At 40.9% G+C, this 24,358-nt stretch overlaps 2 protein-coding genes across 3 annotated transcripts in view; one reads left to right on the top strand and one right to left on the bottom strand.

Annotated features, from left to right (window-relative positions):
- Positions 1-262: 262 nt before the first annotated feature.
- GYG1 (glycogenin 1) lies at positions 263-15,373 on the top strand. Of its 2 annotated transcripts, XM_075201899.1 has the most exons (8): positions 263-416; positions 7,987-8,122; positions 8,198-8,372; positions 9,047-9,209; positions 9,719-9,845; positions 12,078-12,297; positions 14,299-14,349; positions 14,596-15,373. In XM_075201899.1, the coding sequence occupies exons 1-8, from the start codon at positions 410-412 to the stop codon at positions 14,770-14,772; spliced, it is 1,056 nt and encodes a 351-aa protein (XP_075058000.1). In that variant the 5' UTR covers positions 263-409; the 3' UTR covers positions 14,773-15,373. The 2 variants fall into 2 exon arrangements, with proteins under 2 accessions (XP_075058000.1, XP_075058002.1); XM_075201901.1 differs by lacking the exon at positions 14,299-14,349 and having other exon boundaries at positions 268-416.
- A 4,788-nt stretch (positions 15,374-20,161) lies between these two features.
- The window catches only part of HLTF (helicase like transcription factor), a 110,659-nt gene continuing 106,462 nt past the window's right edge, over positions 20,162-24,358 (bottom strand). Inside the window, exon 24 of the mRNA XM_075201898.1 lies at positions 20,162-20,687. Within this exon, the coding sequence (XP_075057999.1) occupies positions 20,535-20,687 (153 nt within the window). The 3' untranslated portion in view covers positions 20,162-20,534. The remainder of the gene's footprint in view (positions 20,688-24,358) is intronic.

Here is a 24,358-nt window from a genome sequence, read left to right as displayed (position 1 = left end):
AATTGCCATGTTTCATGAGCTACTAATTGTTTTAACCTGTTCTGTTAAACTGTTCACTAGGAGTGATTAGAATTATTTCTGAAAAGGGTAAATTACATTATTTCATGTCCTAAAGCCCCATAGTTGGATAGAAACGTCTATATACACCAGACAGGAGACCTATAGCCATTCATAGATCCTGAGCCCTGGCATAGATGATGTGCGTGTGTTTATATTCCAGGCTTTGCACAAGCTCAGTTCTTGGCAGGGGGCGGGACCTGGTCACATGGAAGACGCGTATAAGAGGCAGGCCGCGGTGTGAGCTTGTATGACCGGCAGCATCTGCACAGCTGGGTCTAAGGAGGAGGCGGCAGCTTGTCCGGAACAGCGTAATACAGTGCTTGCAGAGGCTTAGTGTAGCAGCGCAGATATGGCAGGTAAGTCCCGGCGTGTATGGAGAGGCGGGAGGAAATGCACATAGTACTATACGGTGTTTTACTTTGCAATGTGCAAGTGATGCTAAAGTTTCAGAAGCATTTGCACAAATATTATTATTCAAGTTATCATATCCTAGTGTTTATTTTGTGCACCAAGATTAATGGACATTTGTCTCTGGAGCGTTGCATAATATCAGGTGGTGCAGGTGCCGATCTCCTGCTCGCACCTCATTGAATGACTGTCAGGGTTTATAGGGGGGAAGTGTTGTAGTAATGTCCAGTGCTTGTAATGTGCTCCCCCTTCACACCTCAGCTGTCACCCGTAATGTCCATGCTGTCCGCCTCCGTCCCCCCTGGAGGCGGATAGCATGGACAGGAGGGGGTACTTGTCTGCCCGGGATCTTGTACTATTTGCGGTGCACTCTTTATAGACCTTCCGCTTCCCTATACGGTGCTGACGTCTCTCCCGCCTGTCATACCATGGCTTCCACTGAAAGTGAAAATGATCGTGTCCTAGTTGTCATCCGTGCAGGACTATACGGGTATCCCATGTTCTCCAGTGTTAACTCCTTCCAGCACCGCTCTGATGACTCATTGCCGTCTAGGGATGCGTAGATCTTATTTTTATACTGCTATCTCTTTCCATCCGACCGCTTAGAATATATTGCTGCCAGATCTGCAGCACTATAGGAGGTTATGAAAGTTGTATGCGTCATGTTTGTTTGTTTTTTTTTTTTGTGGTTTTTATTTTAGTTATTTAACACTTAAGTTGACACATTTAGATTGCAATTATAAACAAACACTAAAATATAAAAAAGTCTCCAATCTGCAATATAAAATACTCATGTAGATAAATCCTAAAATACAAAAATTCATAGTTAAGTAAAACTATCTTTTTTGCTTTTTATAGTGAATGCATTCCCATTCTGATGCATTGTATATGTTCCCATCCAATGTCTGTCATGGAGCATTGCACATATTTGGCAGCCATTGTGATTTATTGTTGTATTGGAAAGACTAGTGTAACATTCCTGTGCCAGTACAAGTATTAAGATGTGATGTCAATCAAATGTGATACAGATTTGTAACAAGCAGTCATTAAAGGTTGTTAACAATATGTAGGCATGGAGTATAACCCAGGATCATACATTAGATTACTGCTTGATTCTAAGCATCTTCACATGTCCTTGAAGGTTATTCATATAGGGGCTTGCTTAGGTGATACAGGCCTGTAAGTGCTGTATTGTTTCTTGGCATGAATCTACCACTTTCACACATGCCTCTTTATTCCCATGTTTATTTGTCAAAATATTAATACTAAGGATGCTCCTTGGTGCTAGATCATTATTAAACCTTGTATGAATTAAAATTATTCTACAGATAATCAATGCACATCTTTGTTGACAAACTGCATCTCTGCACCTTTTGAACAAGACATTGGTGAAGTGATTTTAAAAAATGGCTTCTAACCTATGAGTAATCAAATTTATTATACAGCTACTATTGTGGTGCTGTTGATCAGATTAATCTGACCTAGTGTAAATCTTAGGTGGCAGGTGTAAACTAAGATGAGCAGTTTAACAAGGACTTGGTGCCTGTGCCAAGTTGTATACCTTACCTGGTTGGTAGATTCCTGCATGAACAGTATATCTAGACATGGGCCAGTGTTCCCTCTCACCAGCTGTTACTCTAATATTGACACTGCTTACAACTCTATTTTTAGTTCCCCTTCCATGTAATCGCTCTGTGCCAGTATATTTGTCATAAACAATATTTCCACATTAGAGATATAGTGCTTTCTAGGACTAACACTCCTGTGCAGACTTGCTGCTGTACTAATGGGTTTTGTATTGTTTAACATGCACTGTATAAAACTAGGTGAAACTGACTGAAACAAAATGTGTACTCCAGTGGCAGATAGGCAGCTGTGTACAGACCACCTGGTGGCTAAATCACATTGTATTGGCAGTGTGCTCAACCAGGTAACAATGCAGTGCTCCTTTTTTAAGCTTCACCATCTAAGAATCTTACTGGAGATGATGCCAAGTCAGTATTTGCTGTGTGTTCACGGTGTAAGTCATGTGTTAAAAAAAAATCCAATTGGACTATTTTGCCCCTTGGTGTAGGGTTAGGGTTTTCTACTTGACATGTAAAACTGCATCTTAGCAGCATGGGTGTTTACAGCCACAGCAGATCCTCTGGTTAATGCACTTGCCAGTCTTGAATGGCAAAAAACAGGCCAGATCTGTGACTGGTAGGCATGCTGGATGACTATACCAAACATCCTCCAGGAGCCAGTTGGCATTACTAGCAGTTCCACTGCTGGCTGCCATTCCTTGCCATCTCACAGCCGATATGCTTCACCAGGTTACTATTGGCTGTTTGTGATGTGAGCAGTTGTTGACGTTCATACTAGGTGGTGTGAGTTGATGACTGAAGACAAGAGGTAAGTTTAATGGTTAGGGTCTCTGTGCTAGATACAGATGAAATGTATTATACTCTAAGGCTTGGTCCACTCCCATCCTCCCCTACATGCCCAAAACATCAGTGCAGGCTCTGTTAATGGTTCATGTTTGCTACACACAATAGTTAGAACAAATTGTATTCTACATTTTAGAGTAGAAGTCCTAGTAGTGTGAGAGGGTTTTTTTTTGCAATAAAATAAATCAGACCTAACTTCAAAATGTGATTGAAAACAAGTGGCATAAACTTTTCATTCGGACTATGCTCCTGTTACTTTCACCCCTTACCTTAAGAACATGCTCTTGTGGGAGGTGGTGATCTAATTGCTTGTGATGAAGTACCCCTGATATACTCTGTTGCTGTGAGCATTCTGATAACTGGCTACCAGTTTTGGCCATAACCACTTCTACACTGCAAACCACAAGACTAGCAGAAGATTAAGATAAAGTTGGCTCTAGTCAGACTTTCTTTAAAAACTGGGTACATTGTTGCGATCATCTCTTTATACCGTTCTTCACTCAAACAGGAGGTGATGTTGAAAGCCCTTCCCATGAGCTTCATATGTATGGCACACCTAACGTAAATATAACATTGCATTAATAATTACAGCCAAAACTACACTTTAGTGTTTTTAGTTATTCATATTAAACAAAATGGTTTCAAACTCTTAGGAGCAGGTTTAATTTGGTACAAAGTGACTCGTTGTCTCAAACAGTCCGCAGGGAGACATAGTGTTTTACTAAACTCCCCCATCATTTTCCCTCGAGTCCTGTAGAGATGTAAGAGAAAATGAGAGGGGATTTCTGTGACGTATTAGCTGGCGATATGAGCAGCAAGACATCGAGGCAATGTGTGGTGGCACCTCACAGCTAATTGAATCTGCCCCTTAATATGACTTTAAATCGGGCCAGAAGTCTGACATGTTACTAGGGCTTTTTTTATTTTAGTTTCTCTCTGTATTTTTCTAAGTCTTCATTAGAAGCAGGGCTGGTATAGATGGCAGTCCTGGAGATCCTGCACGTTCACCAACATGAAGTGACTCTTTATATGTTTGCATAGACTATTAAAATGCAGGTCTTTGTGCCATATTGTGATGTCGTCATTCTTGATGTGGCTGTCGACTTGTATGTATCTAAGTGTTGACTTTGGCATAGTGCAGCCTGTAAGCACTCTGAAGTGGGCCTCCTGCTCTGTATAGATGCTTATCTGTTATAGGAATGTGTACCGCTTTGTCAGGGAATGCAGATGTAGGTCATGTCACTCTAAATATCTGGGAAGGCTTTATAGTCCTGCTACAAGAACTATTTACAGAATGGTATTTTCCTGGGTCAGAGCAGATGATTAGTCTAAATAAGTTGTAATGCCATCCTTTCATACAGACTTACACAGGATAACCACTGCAGTTGTCTCTTTAGAGACTTTTGCTTCCCACGCAACAAATCTTGGCTTGGCCATAATAGAAGTCTTTAACAGTAGCCCTTAGTATATATATATTTTTTAGGCAATTTAAGTCTTGTTTTTAGGAACTTGGTTTGACAGCCAAGCACCTGTAAACTGCCGACCCTATCTTTAGTTGATGGCATTTTATAAGTCATTGTCTTTGTATTGTCAAAATGCTTTTCTATCTTTGAATATCTTCATAAAGACATGTCTTTGCATCCTCATGTAGCAATGTCTTGCTCTTGGCTCACTGTGCACTAAGCAGTTTTAAGCAATTCTCAGGAAGCTATGTCAGATATTTCCTGTATTAAAATGGCTCACTAGCAACAAATCCATTGCAACAGAACACTGTCCTAAAGATTTGCCTGTAATCATCTGTCCTTTGTAAAGGTCTAAACTCCTATCTTGTCCAGTTGTGTCTGATTATTTTCCAATGTTAGAGAAACCATACAATTACATTAGGGGATACACTTTAAGTGCACACATGCATTTATTAGCCAGAGACCCTAGGCATTTCTACACATATGGTGTTCCTACACATAGGCAGCTCAAGTTCTAAGTTATTAACACAAAACAAGAACTTGTTCTGTGAATGCTGTCGGTGTTCAGAGCAAAGGGGTGCTTGTGTCGAATATAACATTACTGCTGTCTGTGTGCAGGAAACCGTGAGTTCTCTAGGCTAATATTCATGGGTGCACAAAGCACCTGTATGAATATGTAATTGCATACTAAAAAAGACTGAGGCATGCTGAATTGGGAGGACAAGTCCTACCAAAATCTTGCCTAAACTTTTGTGCAGCACTCCACCTATTTTAATGTAAGCCTTATGTGCTCTGACTTGGGGTTCTCCTCCCAAATGGGATATTTGGGAGGCATAATGCATATAAAATGACAATGCTGGCTTTGCAAAAGTAAATTATAGGCATGACCCACAGGTTAAGATGTTTTGATAACCTATAAATATGATTGGCTGCTGGGTATAGCAAAGTGAGCCAGGACTGTACTCCATACTGGGACTTCTCAGAACTTATCAATTGTCACAAACAAACGTCTTCAATGCAGCATCCACAGTGGATGAGCTCTTCATAGGGCTCAGTGTATCTTGGTCTCCAGAAAAATGGCTGCCACTTGTATGACTTGGTGATAGATGCTGTAAGATAAATTATTTCACCTGAAACTGATCTGTCAAAAACTTATCCTGGCACTTCCCTGCAGCAGGATGAGCAAACCTGGAGTGATATTTCTTTATATACATCTGTCTTGTGACACAGGCAGGTAATCTAGTGATGGAGCAACTAAAATTCAGTATGCAGAAATCTAGTTCTGTGTGTGAGGAACACTCCAAGGGTTAGCATTTAATGTGTTTGTAATTTACTAAATGGTGTTAAAGCATTTAAATTTAGGGCTAAAATAAATGTAAACTTGGCAAACACCCTAATGCTTCAGGGGTTCCCTTAGCGATTCAGTTAAATGTTGAGGGTTTTGTTTCAGCATTATCTTTAGCACAGGTCCCAGGACTTCAGTATCCTGGGTGTTGGGCTTGGTTCCACAGTAGTGGAAGTGGAGATGGCAGGCATCCTTGCAATAGATGTATACCTTCTTGCATTTAGATTTATCTTGTTAAGGGGGGTAGATTAACCTCTTGGCAAGTTTGAAGTTACTGACAAACGGGATTGCAATATAAAAATTGTTTGGCATATTAACAAACTATATGTTAAGAACTGTACATATTTCTTTGCATTGTAGTATGTAAGTGACCCTGAAGGATGGTAGAATCACAAAAGAACTTTCATGGGAACTTTTTACCACAAGGATTATACACGGGACAAGTGGTCACCCCCTAAGGTTAGAGGAGATTTGACAACCAGCAAAGGAAGGGGTTCTTTACAGTAAGGGCAGTCAAGATATGGAATTCGCTGTCAGGGAAGATTGTGATGGCAGATTCAATAGATATGTTTAAGAAAGGGTTAGACAAATATTTTGCAGAAGTGTATCCAGGGATGCGACCGTTAATTAAAATGAAGGATAGTAGTGGATATAGGGTAAAAATAGGACTGCAATATTGGGTCTGGGGGGAATTTTCACAATTGAAACAGATTAGCGGTTGCTTACTCTGGATCAATTTCAAATGTAAGTGCAGGATCGCAGGAGATCTAAAATAGGTTGAAGTTGATGGACTGGGGTGTTTTTTTGGGCTATCGAGCCAGTGTTCCCTGCAGTAAGTACAATGTCTTTAAGGTGAGTGAATACCAGTTTCTTATTGCAGACTTTAGTCCTGCCAATTTCATGAAAGGCATCTTCAGTGGTTGGATGTTGGCAGAAATCTAGAAATGGGAAAACCATCTTAGGAGTACTTGCACTGATGCTGTCAGCTGGGCACGTTTTCTCCTTTGTATAGTCTCCAACCTTTCTCTTAAAGAAAACATTGTAACGAACTTGGCATGATTTCGATGAAGCCTGGAAGTTTAACAATCCTGCACAGTTTAATACTGCGTGTCCATGACAGTAACTGACTGCAGTTTTGGGAGGATACAGGGGGTGGCTTTTGTATGTTGATGTGTTTTCTCTTGGGGTAGGCATGTTACTTGAATGCAGCTTATTAAATTGTTGGTAAACTAATTTTACAGAATGTAAAGGTGACCACAAGTCTGCAAAGTCTCTAGTATGCTTCTGTCCACATGTGAATTCTTTCCACACATTTAGTCTTTGGAAATGCACATGAAAAGTGTTGATGGCCTGCTGGGATGTAAAATAAAGATAGTTTCTAGATGCCTTGGCTATTGCACTTGGCTAAACATGAAAATGTTAATGGATAACATGCCTCTAACAAATGCTGTTTGTGGGTTTTGCTTTTTTAAATGTAAAGCCGCTGACCTTAAGAGTCCTCATACTGAACGTAGGTTTGCAATGTTAGGTGGGAGAGCCAGAGTAGCAGACAAGTACTGTGTGGTTTGGTTGAGTCGTCTTGGGATCTGCTTCACAATCTGAGATCTGACTAATGTCCTAAACATGGGACACTCCAACTGTCTGTAATGGAGTGGGGAGGTAAATAATTTGACAGAACTGCAAGGGATATTGAAATCAGTGCTTAACTATATACATTACCTCCATAGTTCATATCTGAAAAGTTAAATTTTGTTTACTCCACCTTAAGTTACCTGACCATAAATCAACACACTACATGCACTGGCCCCATGGATCTGCAACTTATTACAGGATACAAGAGCTCTTGGTGACTGACTGGTTAAATATCGCAACCTATAAAATGGTGCGTGCTCTGCTAGGAATACAAATTGCTCCACAAATATTACTTTGCTGAATAATTCAACATGTACTAACAAATAGCACCAGATAATTTATAATGGCAGGTGAGTATTAAGTGGTGGAGCTGTTGTCTCCTAGAGCTCTAGAATTCTTTAAACATCTGACTCAAATGCAATGTCTCAATCTCCCAGTCCATAACCATGGTTGTAGCCAGTTTGTATTGAGTTGTCTGCAATAGAATGTCTACTTTCACTTCCTTATCCACTTCTGAAGTCTGAATAATGTTGGAGCCACCCAGATAGATATCTAACAAGTTGTGTGCATCAATGTCATGTTGGGATGAGGGGTAGAATAGTAGCCATTTATGTACAGACCTCCTAAATGCAATGGTGTTTATCATTAGATCACGCATTTGTCACCCTTGCAACAAACGATTCCTATGTGAAGGGAGCACTAGTATTGGGATCATCGCTGCGCAAGCACCATACTACTAAAAAGTTGGCTGTGCTGATAACCCCTCAGGTCTCAGACTCTATGAGGTGAGTGACATTTGTCTGTTTTAGTTAAGGCCGATAACTGCCACCAGCCACTTATTCAGATGTTCTCTCCCACAGAAAAGTACTGGACAAAGTGTATGATGATGTCCGAGAGGTGGATGTCTTGGACAGTGAGGACACGGCACACCTGGCTTTAATGGAGAGACCTGAACTCGGTGTTACACTAACAAAACTTCATTGTTGGGCGCTGACAGAATATACAAAATGTGTCTTTATGGATGCAGATACCATGGTAACAGATCTATTAGCTTGACAATCTATCTTTTGTTGTAGAAGACTGTTGGGACCACAAGTTCTAGCTTATGCTGCATTGACATTAAAAAGCTAGTTTAATAGATATTACAGACAAATGTCCAACTGAGGCGTTGGAAGGTTCTCTTTGGGGTACAAACACCAATATGTCCTGCTGCCTGTAGCTCATAGTTAATGAGAACCTGAACCACCTTACCACACTCTATTCTAGTTATAACAGGATTTGGTTCATAGCTGCAATGGGAAATGGCCCACTATATAAATGTCAGAGGGGATATACTTGGTCAGATATGGAAATATTACAATTTTAGAGAATGAAAGTGATCCATAATAGTAATTCTTTCCAAAGACTTGTATACTAACTTAATGGAAAATGATACTTTACAAATTACACTTGTCTGACTTTAAATGTAGTCTTGGTTACTCATACAGATTACATCACTTCTCTAATGTCTTATAAGTACCCCTCCCTATATATAACTTTTTTTTGTTTTTTATTGTCTTGCATTCTACACCATTATACATATTCAAGATGGTATAGAAATGTTTCACATCGTAAACCAAATACAAATGGAAACGAACCTGTGCCAGGCACTACCTGTAATTCCTCCAGTGTCATTTGGATAATTTTTTTTTTTTTTTTCTTTACTGCAGGTTGTATCAAATGTTGACGAGCTATTTGAGCGAGAAGAGCTGTCTGCAGCACCAGACCCAGGCTGGCCTGACTGCTTTAACTCTGGAGTGTTTGTATATCAACCATCTACTGAAACTTACAACCAGCTTTTACAGTTGGCTACAGAAAAAGGAAGCTTTGATGGTAAGTGTAATTGTTCTTGGAAATGGCGCAGTGTAAACTTACAGCATAAATATCTACAAAATTAAATTCTGAATAGACCATTCTGGTCACAATGGTACATTATGGGCGTAGATGCTCTACTGGAAGGGGTGGATATATTGTCTGTAGCTGTCCTAAATTCTTTCACATAGCTTTGAATCAAAACCTGATGGCAACATGATTTGACAGTAGAAGCCTCACTAGCAGGAATTAGTCTGAACAGTACTGCTGTCTGGACTACTTAATGGGAACAATACTTCACTGCAGTAGTGCAAAAGCAGCAATTTAGTACATGCTGGAGCTTGGAATTAAAATACAAACACCCATTACACTAACTTTCTAAAAAAAAAAAAAACCTTGGAATGTGGAAACTTTAGCTCCCTTTATATAGAATCTAAAGGAGTGTTCTGACTGCTCATCTTGCATGTCTTTATCAAATCATCATGGTTGTGTATAAATTGCATATTGAAGGGTTCTTTTTGTGTTTTTAGGTGGAGATCAAGGCTTGCTAAACAGCTTTTTTAATACCTGGTCTACAAAAGATATACACAAGCATCTACCCTTTATTTACAACTTGAGCTCTATATCTATATATTCCTATCTCCCAGCATTTAAGGCGTAAGTACATCTTCATTTAAAGATGACATGGTAAATGAATTCATGTATATACCTGAAATGACTATTGAACAGAGGTACTTAACTTGGTCATTGGAGTGTGTAACTGTACCAGACTTCATATGCAAGTCACATGAAAATTCCATCTTCAGTCACTACATAGTTATTCTGGCTTATTACAACTGCTAACATAAGCACGACTAAACTTGGCTTCTAATCAACTTGTGGTTGCATTGGGCTCTCCCAGTAAGGTTAAAAATACAGTAGTTGCCTGTCAGATGGGGAGGAAAACATAAGAGCAGGGCCACAGGGTCAATTTGGAACAGATTGGTGTGTTTTGTCTTCCATGAAACCACTGTTCTGCTGTGATATACAAAGTTGCCAACACTAAAGTGAGGATTACGGTCACACAAAGTTCTGCAGAGACTGTCACAATTTGCCTGTACCTAGTTGCTAAGGTATGAGCAGATTGCGTGTCTTTCAGTGCAGGAATGTGGACAGAATTACTGAGGCATGTTTAAGAAGTTTAGATGAGTGCACTTGCAGCTTTCTGGTCAGCTAATGACCACACAGGATCTTGTATGTTGGGGTTTAAATCCTATGTTTCATAGAAATAACTAGTTGGGATTACATTGCCCATCAGTGGTCTCATTTTTAGTGTTGGTTGTCAGTCCTGAACATATTTCTGCAATGTGCAAGTACCTAGGCTTGCATTTATATTTAAAGTTATCATGCACACCCTCTTGCCTGGAGAGGTGATTGGGCATTCATGTGCACTACAATAAAGGTGAGCATGGCCCATAGGAATGCATGCTGTTTAGAGTTGGTGTTCCAAACCACTCTGAAGTTTCTGAAAATGTCAGTAATCAACTTATCTTCAGAGCATATAGATCATGTAACCTCTTTGCATACAGTCTTGAAATAACTGTTCAACCCTAATGAGGCACTGTGGGGAGTAAATGTATCAGGTTGTTTTTGTTTTGTTTTTTTTGTTCCCCCTCCTATAAAGTTTGGGAGTTTGCCACTCTAGCTATACAAGTCTCAAATGTATGAAGCTGCAAATAGTCAGGATTTTGTCAATCGCTATTTCAAAAATTGATGGATCATCTCTGGCGATTTTACATAATCTTGGGTTCATACATCGGCAAGTTTCAAATTTCCTGAGAATTGCTGGATTGTCAAACTTGCAGCTTGATACACTTACCCCCAGGTCTGCATCTTAAATTGCATTTGTTCAGATCTTGTTTTAGTAACTTAAGCCTAATGTCATACACTACAAGTAGTCCTTATATTTTGAACTAAACAAGAAGTCTGGGGAGGGGGGGTTGCAGATGTTCTATGTGGAATGAGTTGCTTCCTTTACCTCATAGCTGACAACTCAAAATTGAACTTGCTCATAGATTTGGTAGCCTTTGCATTGCTTGTATGTACTTAAATGGTTTACATTTGGCCAGAACATAAGCAGTCTTGCTGCAGAAAGGCTCTGTAGACTGCATGAACCTAGTGTGGAATGTCCCTGTAGCTGCTTATGAATGAGCACTTTATATCACACCAAGGATGCTGGCAAATGATCAGGTGTTACTCCTCAGATATTGGCCAATCCCACTCCTCCTCCAAAAATGTTTCAAGACTGTCTTTATTTAATGTAGCAAACAGGATTGACGGCCAGACAGTCCCTGATGGGGGGGGGGAAAACTGTATAACTAAGGTTCAGTATTTATGGGGCATCGGCTTCCATAGAATCAAATGTACTCTAACTAAACATTCCTCTTACAGGACAGTTTGGGGGGGGGGGGGGGGGGAAGCAACTCTTGCATTTTTTTGGCTGCACACTAGGTTGGGTGTAGTTTTTATTTCCCTCACTATGCTCTAGTCCTGCTGATGGGAAAAATCTGCTATTGGTGTGTGAGCTACAACATTCTCACTTAATCAAGTGTAATAAAATTTCCCTAAGTCACAACTGTCGTCTAATCAAATTTGACAGTGTAAAGTAATGCAAAGATTACACCTTAGCAGCTCTGCAGTTATGGGTGTTAAGACTTGTTCTTGCACAGATCTAGTAAGTGGTGAAATAATGTGATCTTCTGCATTAATAGGTTTCAAAACTTTAACATCTTCTAGTCTCTGGCTGCTAAGGTTTATGTCTATGGAGAAGTCTAGCTACCAGCCAAGTGCTTTCTATAAACTGTAAAAATTATGTTGTATGTGTTTCCTTAACAATAAAACTGTTTACAGGTTTGGAGCTAATGCAAAGGTAGTACACTTCCTGGGGAAAGTCAAGCCATGGAACTACACTTACGATAGTAAAACACAGACTGTGAAAGGAGATGGACATGACCAAACGCTCATTCACCCAGAATTTCTCAACCTCTGGTGGGACATCTACACTTCCAGAATCCTATCCCTTCTAACAGAACATGGTGTGGTTAAAGAAGCCTCATATGGCCTTAAAGCGGTATGTCTGCCAGTAGTGTGTGACATCTTATTTCTATGCTCAGTATAGCAAACAAAGCTAAGCACTAAACTTTTTTGTGTAACTCTAAAAGCACTTCCAGTTAAAACTCTTAACTTGGCTGCCCATTCCCTTTAGTAGAGCCCCAGGACCCTCAAACACCATCACCTTGGATGTATGTCAGCTGGTTGTTGGCCCAACAGTGATGTAGACCAATGGGAGCTGCAAGCTTTGATGCAGTAACTCCCATAGGCACAACAGGGTAACTATTCCTGGGGCTCCATTAAGTGGAGGAAGCCACTCATTTAAACTCTTCAGGAAGGGGCTCCTTTTAAATAACAGCAGTGTTAACTGACCATACAACACTCATGAATGTGTATGCATAAACTATGCTTCGCGTATTATAATCTTGTTGCCAATATTGTAGTGAAAGTTAACCTCATGGGCAGGGAAGTTGGCTACTTCAACACCAGAAATCTTATACAGCAATGCAGGGGTGTAGACATTTTAGAAACCACTATAAATGTAGGGGCTTGAACAAACTGATTCATATTCCATATTAAAGCAGCATTTCTTTAGTGAAGCCTCAAACGGTGGTGGAATTCTTAATTTGTCCTTCATACAAAGGGTATGGTAGGAACATGGACACCAGCAATAACTTTTTTTTTTTATGCTACAATTAGGTCTCAAAGTATAGGCCACACATCGGCACTGTCACTAAACACCCAATAAACTATTTTAGGAAGAACAAAGTAGTGACTGGTCATAGTGCATTGACACGCAAGTTTGCACTACCTGTGAAGGTGCAACATGTAGCATTCATGTTTAGTTGGGTAACCTACTGGAGTTGCAGGAAGACTAATTCCTGGAATATGTTCTATATAAGCCCCAAATGACTAGTTACCGTTCTGGTGCCACTTTCCAAAAGCGTAATATACACTAACTGCTCTAGTCATGCAGGCCGCTGTCAAATATACAACTCTTAATGTGCGTCCTTACTTTGCTGCACTTATGAACTTCTAGAATTAGTCACCCCAGGGAAAAAAATAATCATGGTAGACTTTGCAGAAAATGAGCTAACAGAGGCCTATTAACAGCCAGTATTACAGAAAAGGTACTGAAACCCTTATGGCTACACGGGCCCATAAGCTCTGGCAAAAGTGTGCCTGCCCCTTGGTGTGAAACTATATAAATGGTCTCTGTGGGGGTTTAAGTTGCTAGAAATGCATGAATCCTATCCTGGAACTTAAAGGCTGGGACCAGACTTTCCTGTACACAGCACTTCCTATCAGGAATATTGTTGAAGGAATCTGCTGCTTGCACCTCTTCCACACCACCTGCAGAATAGCATACACTTGACTGTATTGCTAATGTAAATGCTGTTAAACACTTGTGCTGGCCTTCCATATTACAATCCGTTTAAGATCTGATCATGGTTTTTAATAGTCAAAATGTGACAATGGACTAAATGTAGAGAACTGAATCAATCAATTTTTGACAAATATTTTACTTGTGTAGCAAGTAACTTGTATGATGTGACCACTTAAATTGATGTAAAAAATTAAACTATAAAATGCAAGAGAAAACAAGTGTACAATAGTTCTACATGTTTAATACTCATCTTATAAATGCGGTTTAGTGGGGGTTCCTTTCAGTGAATCAATGTAATTGACTTGGCTAGCAATGACTGTTCTTGATACATCGTATTTGTCCTAGTCCAGTGATGGCTAACCTGCGACACTCCAGGTAATGTGAAGCTACAAGCCCCAGCATGCTTTGCCAGTAGATTACTAGCTGATGGCTGGCAGGGCATGCTGGGACTTGTAGTTTGCCAACCTGTGACACTCCAGGTGTTGTGAATCACTGTCCTAGTTCCTAATTGAGCAATAGGTTTGCCATTGTATTTGCATGGGCAGTGTTCTTGCAGCAGATGGCTCCTGAATAGGGTATCCAAAATCCTCAACCTCTCCTGCTTTTGTTTCTTAACTGTCTAACTGTTCACAGCTATCGGGCTTGGTCTGTTCACTGGCTTTCTCTTGTCGCTTCTGTAGAGAGGTATGAAGAAATCACCATGTTAAAATGCAATGTACAATTTAGACTCCATTGCAGTTTGTATTTGGGTTTTTCTTTTAATTTTGGAATTCTCGCTTGTTCTGTTTAGTTATGCTTTTGCCTGCTTTGCATGGAAGCTATCCATTGGTTTCCTCATTTATATATTTTTTTTTTTCATATTTTTCCAATATGCGCTTACTCGTCAGGATGCCTGTCTAATATGGCTTCTCTACTTGTGGGTTTCTCTAGGAGGAAGTTACAGAAGCTGTGTCTCAGATGTCACTAGCAGCAGCAGCACCTCCACCTCCACCTCCATCTCTATCTTCAGAAGAACGCAGAGAACGATGGGAACAGGGTCAGGTTGACTACATGGGAGAGGATTCATATGAAAACATCAAGAAGAAGCTAGACACTTATCTCCAATAGGACTATACTGTCCTGCACAAGAAAACAGAAAAGGACTTTGTTCAAGAGCTGTTTGGCATCTAGGACTGTTCTACTACAGTTTACTAAACTGCTAGGAGCTTTACTAAGCCTCAGTTGGTGGTTTCTTCCACTTAAGAGTGGGATATGTAAAATAGGCATCCTTTTGTAACATGCCCAGTTCTGTGCCATTATCAACTTCTTAGAGATTAACCAAATGTGTGTTCACTCGTTTTAAGGGAACTGCTTAGGACTCTAACTGCTTCAAAACCTAAATGTAAAATGCACTTAACTGGTTGTTCTACCGAAGTCGAGATACTTTCTTCCTTCATGGTAGAACAAAATTGCCCTTGCTCCCACTGTATTGTAGACTGTTAAGGCTGTGTAAAATACCTTTCCATTAAGGTATCCACAAAATGTTACCCTATTCCCTCTCTACCTATGTTTACATCACATGATCCAGTTCCTGGGAACAGAAACTGCTTATCATGCCAACTGGGAATGCTTCCTTCCTGTCCAGTTTTGTACCCCAGAGGGCTAATGTAATGCTTCTTTCAACACAACTGTAACATGGCACTTCAAATAAACTGGTTATGTTCCGTAACTGGCAAATGAGACTTTTTTTTATTTTCTACTATAAGGCTAAATGGCTACATCAGTCTTGGCTTGTAAAATGTATCTAAACGCTGTATACAAAGTGGAAACTGTATGATTTTGCAGTTTAATTCTGCTTGTCTCTGTGCCACAAAAGGAGACTTTAAAACTTACCCTATGAACAGGTACATTTCCCCTATAGCAAAGTCTATGGCCTCTGGTTTTCCAGTCATGTTGAACCATAGTGTTATAAGGTAGGTACATCTGATCAATTAGATGTCTTGGCAGTACTGATGGGTAATTCAACATTCGTTCGATATCAGAAATTTAAATATAATATACAGAAGCGGTCAGAATGCTAAGGGCTATAACGCTTCTATATTTGGACACCTCAATCTGAATGTAAAATAATCCACCAAATTATTTCATAGCTTACCCTGACTGATATAACCTGCACATAAATATTATAAAATACAAAAGTACTTTTCAGACCTGTAAAATACAGGTCTGAAACTTAACTGCTGGACTGTAGTCATGGCCTTGTAAGTTTGCAGTTCATGATTTTAAGTCTAGAATAGAACAACAAATTGATTAAATGAGGCAGTTATCTGCCTCTATGATTTAATGCCCAACATGGAAACTAGAAAGTGATAAAGATGTGTTCTCTAAATCATCTCAAGGCTAATCAAAAAGGTAAAAAATTAATGGTTTTCACAAATTCATGAGTTGCATAGGACCAGCTTTCATGACTAGGTGCCACCGGCTAGCAGACATACATTCATGGTGGATGTAAACTTGTAGTAAGCATTGCAATTTTATATTACAGGAACAGGAAACATCAAGTTCTGGATACTTGTGGTAAATAGTGCAGCATATATGTAAACTTGTGGTTTTTTTTTATTTACAGAAACGTAAATCTTTAATGTGCCCATTTTCCTTATCCAAAATATGGATGTAAGGACTGACAGGTTTGGTGTTGTACATAAGTGCATTCACATCACTGAGCTGCAGGTATCGCACTTTCAGTCCCTTCTACTTGAAAAGAATGAAGGGTGCTCATGTGTAAAACACAGTACCATGCAGACACTATGTACACCTCCTTTGAGGGAGTCTTGCATTGGGTCACCCATCTTTGAAATTCCTTGCCAAGCATATTCTGCAACTAAAGATGGGTGCAGTTTTATTTAAATTCGCCCTGGATGCTAGATTTCAGGTCGCAAGATATGTAACTGAATGACCATAAAAACTGAAGACCGGAAGGAGATTGTGATTGTGTTGAATGCAAGTCCATCTTCAGACTTTTGTTAGTCGCTTAAGTGAGAAGGGACTGTTTTCACATGGACAGTCACACATTCTCTTTGTAGGTCCTTTCTGTTGGCTCCTAGGAATACTAACACAATGGTACTTAACTTTGGCTTCTTAAACACTTTGTTGCAGGATTTGCTAACTTCATGAATAGATGTCTTACTAATCTAATAAAGTGATATTCCTGCCTGCCCACATGTGGAAAACTTAAATGTCCCTCCGTAGTCCTTGGTAAACTACATGTGACCATGCATGCGGAGTACTGTGGTCTCCATATAATTTTTTTTTTTTTTTTTTTTTTAGAACATATATAGCACTACAATGAAGTGTTAGAATTTGTATTTGTGAGGATGGGGTTGGTGAGACGGGAAATGGATATAGCACTTGAGTAGGCTGATGGTCTGTATCTATCTAGCAGTGGGCAAGACTATTTGCAAGAATCCCTGTCTAATCCACCTAGTAACACTGATCTTAAATGCTTTATAGCTCCCCCAGCATTAGAATACTGGAGCAAACATGATCAGCTATTTATCTGTTATACCCCTTTCATACTGAAGCCTCAACCCAGATTTTTGCCAGGGCCCAGGTCGATGCTACAGTATGAATGATGCCGGGTCTAAATCCCAGGTCGGCTGACCCGGGAATTAGATCCCAGGTCTGACCCAGGTTTTTCAACCCGGATCTCATCGCATTTATAAGAGGAAAAAAATAATTCCTCCAATACCTTAGCATTTCATCCACGCTGACTGACTGGCATGTTAAAGGTGACAGTATTTCTGGCCTTAAAGGGATAATTTAAGGAGGTGTCAGCTCGACAATGTTTTAGTAAGGGTTTTAAACTATATAGGCTGTGCCTCCTTAAATTATCCCTTTAATACCAGAAATACTATCGCCTTTAAAAGTGACATTTACAGCTGCCAGCATGTTGTGTGATTGGAATTCTTGCAAATCCGTTTATTAAACATTCGGGTTTACAACTGTGTAGGGAAACAGGTGGCTGGGTAATCATTGTTGTGGGTAAGTGATGTTGGGTTTGTGGTAGTTGGAAACAACATGCTGAGATTAAGAATTTATGCTAAAGATGTAGAAGTATAATAGGATAGGCTTCATTTCTTTAGGGAGGTAAATTCCCTTTTTTTTTTTTTTTTTTTTTATTATAGCACACGGTCACTCCAATACAACTGGTCTTTTGTCTTACTGGGTTAGATCCATCATGGCCAAATCCCAATAATCATGCTGTCTTCCATAACCTGCATTTGGTTCCCTAACTCACATTGCAGGATAGTATAGCTATATAGATGGTGTAATAGATTTACTGTCTGCTGCTCAGATCTTTTGTTTTCACTGGAGGCTATGAATTGGCTGTCACAGCGTGTAAGCTGTAGATATATGGGGAGTGATTTGCTGCCTACTTGGTACTTGTTGTGGGTTTAATGGAGTTTTAGGTGAAAACGGCTATCGGCCACCTCATTTGCAATAACTGAACAGTGCATCCAGAAAATACACTGCGCTTTTGCATTTGAGAAAGCACAGCTAAGCAAACGTGAATCATGTTTCCTGGGGACTTGAGGAAAGATGGCTTCCAGTTAGAATATTCATGGAAGTGCAAGAGCATCTGTAATGTCTGTTCCTGGAACTTTGTGTTGAGAAAGAAATCTAGGTATCTCTGTGTGTGGCCGTTATGCCTACTTGTGGAATCCCAAATTTGTTTGTTAATAACGAATACTTCTTGGTTTGGGCTGCATTCTCCTGAATGGATCTGCATGCAACCAAAATAACTGGCTAGTATGTTCTGTATGCCTGCTTCCCGCATTGCCTTTACATTATTTTGTGCCCAATACATAATAGTTGCTGTTTCTGCTATCATTGCTCTAGTCATGTCTGCATAAATTCTTAGTTTTTTTTTATTTGTATTTTATGCTGGAAATATTAAATTGTCTTAAACCACACTTGCTACCAAGAGGTTTATCTGACTTCTCCTTTATGCGACAATGGACCTTGTTCTGTTCCCCCCCCCCCCCCCCCCCCCCCCTCATTTATTTACTTATATATCTGCCACTATGGAATTAGTGGTGCCTTTATAAATAGTGAAATTTGACTTGCTTTACCATCCTTTGTTATAAATAGCCAAAAGGACTGCTTAAGTGCAGTATAGAAATTGTCTGGTATATTGCCTTTCTGGCTTGTATGGATTGCTACTTACATAGCAAGGTGTTATAATAGCACCTAACTTACTGGGAATCCTCTTTTACAGCAGTCCTAAGTTCATACTGCCGCTTCCTAGTACACTTTGATGATGGGGCAGAGGCACAGAAGATGCTTTCAGCCTGCAACAGGTGTGATTTTCAAATGTTTAGTATATCAAACACTGCTCGGGGAGGTAGCAGTGCAGTTATTCTCAGTGGTAAATTGCTGGGAAGAAAGCCCTTCACTTCAGGGAAAAAAGCAACTAATCTCTGTTTCTCCAAGTTAAATAGGTCAGCTCAGGACATGGAGTAAGGTGAAGTGGATTTTCAAAAAACAAAAAAGCCCTTAAACACCTCTAATAACTAAATAGAACAGAAGTAAACCAATTGTAAAGGGGAAATGAAGTTATAACACTAACAAATGATTCATGCTATCTGCACTATTTCCATAATATCTCCCAATAAATTAAAGGGCAGACTTGGCTAGTTTGACAATATGTACGGTTTTAAATATGGATTGCAAAAGTCGTATAATTGGATGAACGAAAGTATATTGGTTTATATTGTTTTGCATTGCGATCAGTATGCCACGTAACACGTGGCATAGCGCAATTGCGCTCTAAAATACGTATGCACACACTTGCACTAACATTTAGTTATTTATATATTTCATATTGGTTCCGTTCTAGTGATTTATGAGCCGATAGTATTTAGTTTATTATTTGTTTATATATTATGATATGCACACTTTGGTGTTATTTAAGGTTCAGGTTACAGGAAACATGTCACGTTTAGTATTTTAATCCCCTATTCATCAGCAGTTGTCCGGTTCACTCGCCGAAGAGATCGCACATTGCATAATCTAGTTAACGATGTTAGGGAAATAAATGTTAAAGTGATACTGACTGTAATATGTAAATAGACTAGCTTAAACTGGTTTCTGGGCGGGAAAATAATCTGGAATGTTGACCCTCACCCTTGGAGGGGGTTGTTTGAACTAGCCTATGACCTGTTTACACTGGACCCTCCTGAAGCCTGGACCTATAGAAGCAAGCCACGCCATCTGCATTGTCTTCTCTATAACACGGAGTGCATATAATACAGCTCTAGCTGGTAATAGCCCAGTCTTCTCTGACCACAGTATTCTGGAGTGAAGTACTGTAAGCTGGTACCAGTGGAGTGCAGCGTAGCATGTATATCTTTTTGGTATTGGCTGTACTGTATTATAATTATGTATTGAACTGTTACATTTTGCATCTACTAAAATAAATTACTTTGGAAACACAACACGATTGCTTAGACAATGCTTAGTTGAAAATGATAGAATTACTTTAATAAGATTTATCACACAAGACATAGATGCATCTTACATAAAATGACAGACTTTGCTATAGCAAAAATTAGAGTAAAACATGAATGCTTTCTGTAGCTACATTGTGAACTGGAGTGTAGCTGCAGCATCTGCTCATTACAGAGGGACTCATTTTATGTTCTCTTACCAGAGATTACTGTAGTAGGTTTAGGATCAGACTTTAATATTTTTGAGTTCACTGCACTTAAGTAGCAAGTCAAGATGTCTTCCTGCTATAAAGAACACCAGCATTCTACCATAAAAGAACATTTTAATATAGCATTTTCCTCATTCATTAAAATGTTTGGATGGACAATGTAATAGTACTCTTATAAATCAACAAGTGTCTTTATTTCATTGATCCGGGCTTGTTTCATTTCACTAGAACTAGGCTTGTTTCCTCCGAACGCTCCTGCAGCAAGCTCTCTCTTTTTGCTCTGAATCTTTAGCATATTTTCTTCAACAGAATCTTTCACAACAAACTGAGGAGAAATAAAAAAAACTTTTTAGTCAGCAATACACCTATTAATGACTGTGTGTTGGTTGGCATTAATAAACAACATTAACTCTTTATGGAGATAGGTGTAATGTATTCTACTGCTGCCTTTAACCTGTCTAAGGTAAAATTTTATGTTACAAAACTTAAATAATAAATAAGGGAAATCAAAAGACTGTAAATACCAAAGGAGCCAATCACCCCAAATTTTGGAGAAATGTGCATAGAGTTTTTCCATAGATGCTAGTTACCAGATTTTATTAAGTAATTGCTGGGATCAGGATTTTTCCAATCTTCGCAACTAGACATCTACCTGCGTTAAGGATCTGAAAAGAGGATTTATGTACTTACGTTAAATCCGTTTCTCTGATTCCGTCTGGGGGACACTGCTTACCATGGGGGTTGTGGAGGGAGCTTGGGGAGTTGGCACCTAACTGGTTAACTTTTAGTACTGCCAACAGACCCCTCCCCTCTACAATCCCCCTGCCTCTTCCTGTCAGTTAATTAAAAAGCCCCAAGGAGAAAGGTCAATCAACCAAGAGCATACAGAGGAAAAGCAGAAGGGAGGGATCGCAGTGTCCCCCAGACGGAATCAGAGAAACGGCTTTAACGTAAGTACATAAATCCTCTTTTCTCTAGGCTGGGGGACACTGCTTACCATGGGGACGTTCTAAAGCAGCCCCTTAAGGGTGGGACTACTCTGAAAACCCCGCTCGTAAAGCACTACGAGCAAAATTTGCATCCGCGGATGCAAATACATTAAACTGGTAAAATTTTGTAAAGGTATAGACAGGGGACCAGGCGGCTGCCCTGCAAAGCTGGTCTGCAGAAGCCCCATTTCTAACTGCCCACGACGCCCCTACCAATCTGGTGGAATGGGCCGTAAGTCTCTCCGGCACAGGACGTTTGCTTGATGGTTGATGTAATCCATCTTGCAATGGACTGTTTTGAGGCTGGCCAGCCTCTCTTATTAGCATCAAAAAGGACAAACAGAGAATCAGTACGTCTAATCTGAGAAGTTCTTTTTGACATAAATGCGGAGAGCCCTAACCACATCTAACTTTTCCATAGACTGTTGATCCAAATGGGAAGTAGATGAGAAGACCGGAACTACAATTTCCTGGTTAAGATGGAAAGCCGAAACTACCTTTGGAATGAAGGAAGGGAGGGAGGGTTCTTAACATCGCTCTCTCTGTCCTCGTGGAAAACTAGGTATTGTTCCCGACAAGACAGAGCTCCTAATTCAGAAACCCTACGTGCAGAGGCAATAGCCAAAAGAAAAAGGACCTTCCAGGTCAACCCCTTCAAATCTGGCACAAGTAATGGCTCAAAAGGAGTCCCTTTAAGCATATCCAGTACCAGGTTAAGATCCCATGGTGCTGTAGGCGGAACATAGGGAGGCTGAATATGCAAGACTCCCTGGAGGAAGTCCTAATATCTGGTAAATCCGCTAATTTCAGGTGAAAAAAATAGTGAGAGCCGATACCTGGACTTTTACGGAACCTAACCGAAGCCCTGCTTCTAAGCCATCCTTCTGGCTCACATCATAGTGTTCACTACGCTGGAGAAAAAAACCTCTAGCCCTCCAGAGGCTGGCTTCAACAGCCATGCTCTTAAACTGAGCTGAGGTAAATTCTGGTGACGAAAGGGACCCTGCAGAAGAAGGTCGTCTCGAGACGGAAGACAGAAACCATTGTCCTTCCGCCATAGAGATTATGTCCGCGTACCAGACTCGGCGCTGCCATGAGGGCGCTATTAGAATTACTGGCAGACCGCCCTGCCTTACTCGTCTGAGTACGCGAGGAAGCATGGTAATCGGACGAATTAGGTATCCCAACCTGAACTCCCATGACATCATCATAACGTCCACTGCCACCGCTAAGGGGTCTCTTGCCCTTGCGCAAAACCTGTGAACCTTTCTGTTGTGTCTGGAGGCCATGAGATATATGTCCGGAAGACCCCACCTCTGAACCAGAGACTGGAAAACTTCCGGATGGAGTGATAACTCCCTCGGCATCAACTGGTTTCGACTTAGGTAGTCCGCCTCCCAATTTCTTATTCCTGGAATGTATACTGCCGATATTGCTGGAACATATTGTTCTGCCCAAACCAAAATTTGAGCTGCAATGCACTCCTGGTTCCTCCTTGCCTGTTGACATATGCCACGGCCGTGGCATTGTCGGACTGAACTCTGACTGGGTGGCCCTGGAGGCGGGCCAAAATTATAGCCTTCAACTCCAGCACGTTTATTGATAGGGCTGATTCCTGAACCGACCAAAGTCCCTGGAGCCGGAGGTGCAGGATTACCGCCCCCCCCAACCTTTCAGGCTGGCGTCTGTCGTGGCTATGATCCATGGCCATGGAGCGAAGAATCTGCCCACTGTCATGTGATCCTGAATCAGCCACCACTGAAGCGATTCTCTCGTCCCTGGAGATAAAGAGATCCAAACATAGGTGGGATCCTGACCATTTTGTTAATAGATCCCACTGCAAACATCGAGAACGGGCTCGACCGAAGGGGATGGTCTCGAATGAGGCCACCATCTTTCCCAGCAGCCGCATGCACAAGTGCATTGAGGGGCTGGGAGAAGACAAGACCTGAGTTGTTATACTCTGAATATAATTGATCTTCTCGACAGGCAGGAATACCCTCTGCTGGCTGGTGTCCATAATGAGCCCTAGGAAAACCATGCGTTGACACGGAACCATCTGGGATTTCCTTAATTTTTTTAGCCATCCATGGCCCTCGAGAACCGCCAAGGTGAAGGATAAGTGATGACGTAAGCAATTCTCTGTGAAGAATTTGATGAGCAGGTCGTCCAATAAGGCACGACCTGAATTCCTTAGAGGTGAAGACATGCTGCCATAACTGACATGATCTTCGTGAGAAACCCTCGGAGCTGTTGAGGCGCCGAAGGGGAGGGCCCGAATCTGATAGTGGGAGGATCCCACCGAGAATCTTAGGAAAGACTGATGGTGGGTCCAAATCGGAATGTGGAGGTATGCGTCCTTTATGTTTATGGACGCCATAAACAGATACTTCTCTAAGCCGTTTATCACCGACCATAGGGACTCCATACGAAAATTGTCCACCCGTAAGAGCACACTGAGGCCCTTTAAATTTAGGATGGGTCGAAAGGAGCCGTCCGGCTTCTTGACCAGAAACAGGTTTGAATAAAAACCCCCGTCCTTTCTGGTAATCTGGGCCCCTGCAGATAACCCTTTGTGAAAGAAGAGAGAGGCGACACAATCCTGTATTGCCTGACTTCTTGAAGGATCTCGGGGTAGCGGAGTTATAAAGAAACGATGTGGAACCGGGCCCAGCAAGTCTATCCTGTACCACTCTGATATAATGCCCCAAATCCAAGGATCTTGGGAGGACGCTGCCCACTGTTCCTGAAACGACAGACGTCCCCCACTGGTGCCCCCTCTAGAACAGAGTGGTAGTCAGGACGCAAGCTTCTCCTGGGTTTTAGAGGCCTGGCGCCTAGCTGCAAACGAGGATCTCCCCCTGGCAGAGGAGCCTCGAGAATTGGGCTGTCTGCCTCTAAAGGACTGTCCTCCTAGGTAAGGAGGTCCCCCGAAAGGGCTGACCCGAGGGTTTCGGCTCCTGCTAGGTAATACCGGCAAGGAAGAGCTTTTACCCTCCGTTGCCTG

This window comes from Mixophyes fleayi, chromosome 3, assembly GCF_038048845.1.
Source record: "Mixophyes fleayi isolate aMixFle1 chromosome 3, aMixFle1.hap1, whole genome shotgun sequence".
Lineage (NCBI taxonomy): Eukaryota > Metazoa > Chordata > Amphibia > Anura > Limnodynastidae > Mixophyes > Mixophyes fleayi.
Note: the sequence above shows the minus strand (reverse complement) of the source record. Positions and strands in the feature narration are given on the sequence as shown.

Bases quoted from the DNA above. Each gene is read 5' to 3' on its own strand.
- GYG1 (XM_075201899.1), top strand. The intron at 9,846-12,077 runs GTAAGTACATCT...AACTGTTTACAG, and splicing joins TATCTCCCAGCATTTAAGGC to GTTTGGAGCTAATGCAAAGG. The intron at 14,350-14,595 runs GTATGAAGAAAT...GGGTTTCTCTAG, and splicing joins CTTGTCGCTTCTGTAGAGAG to GAGGAAGTTACAGAAGCTGT.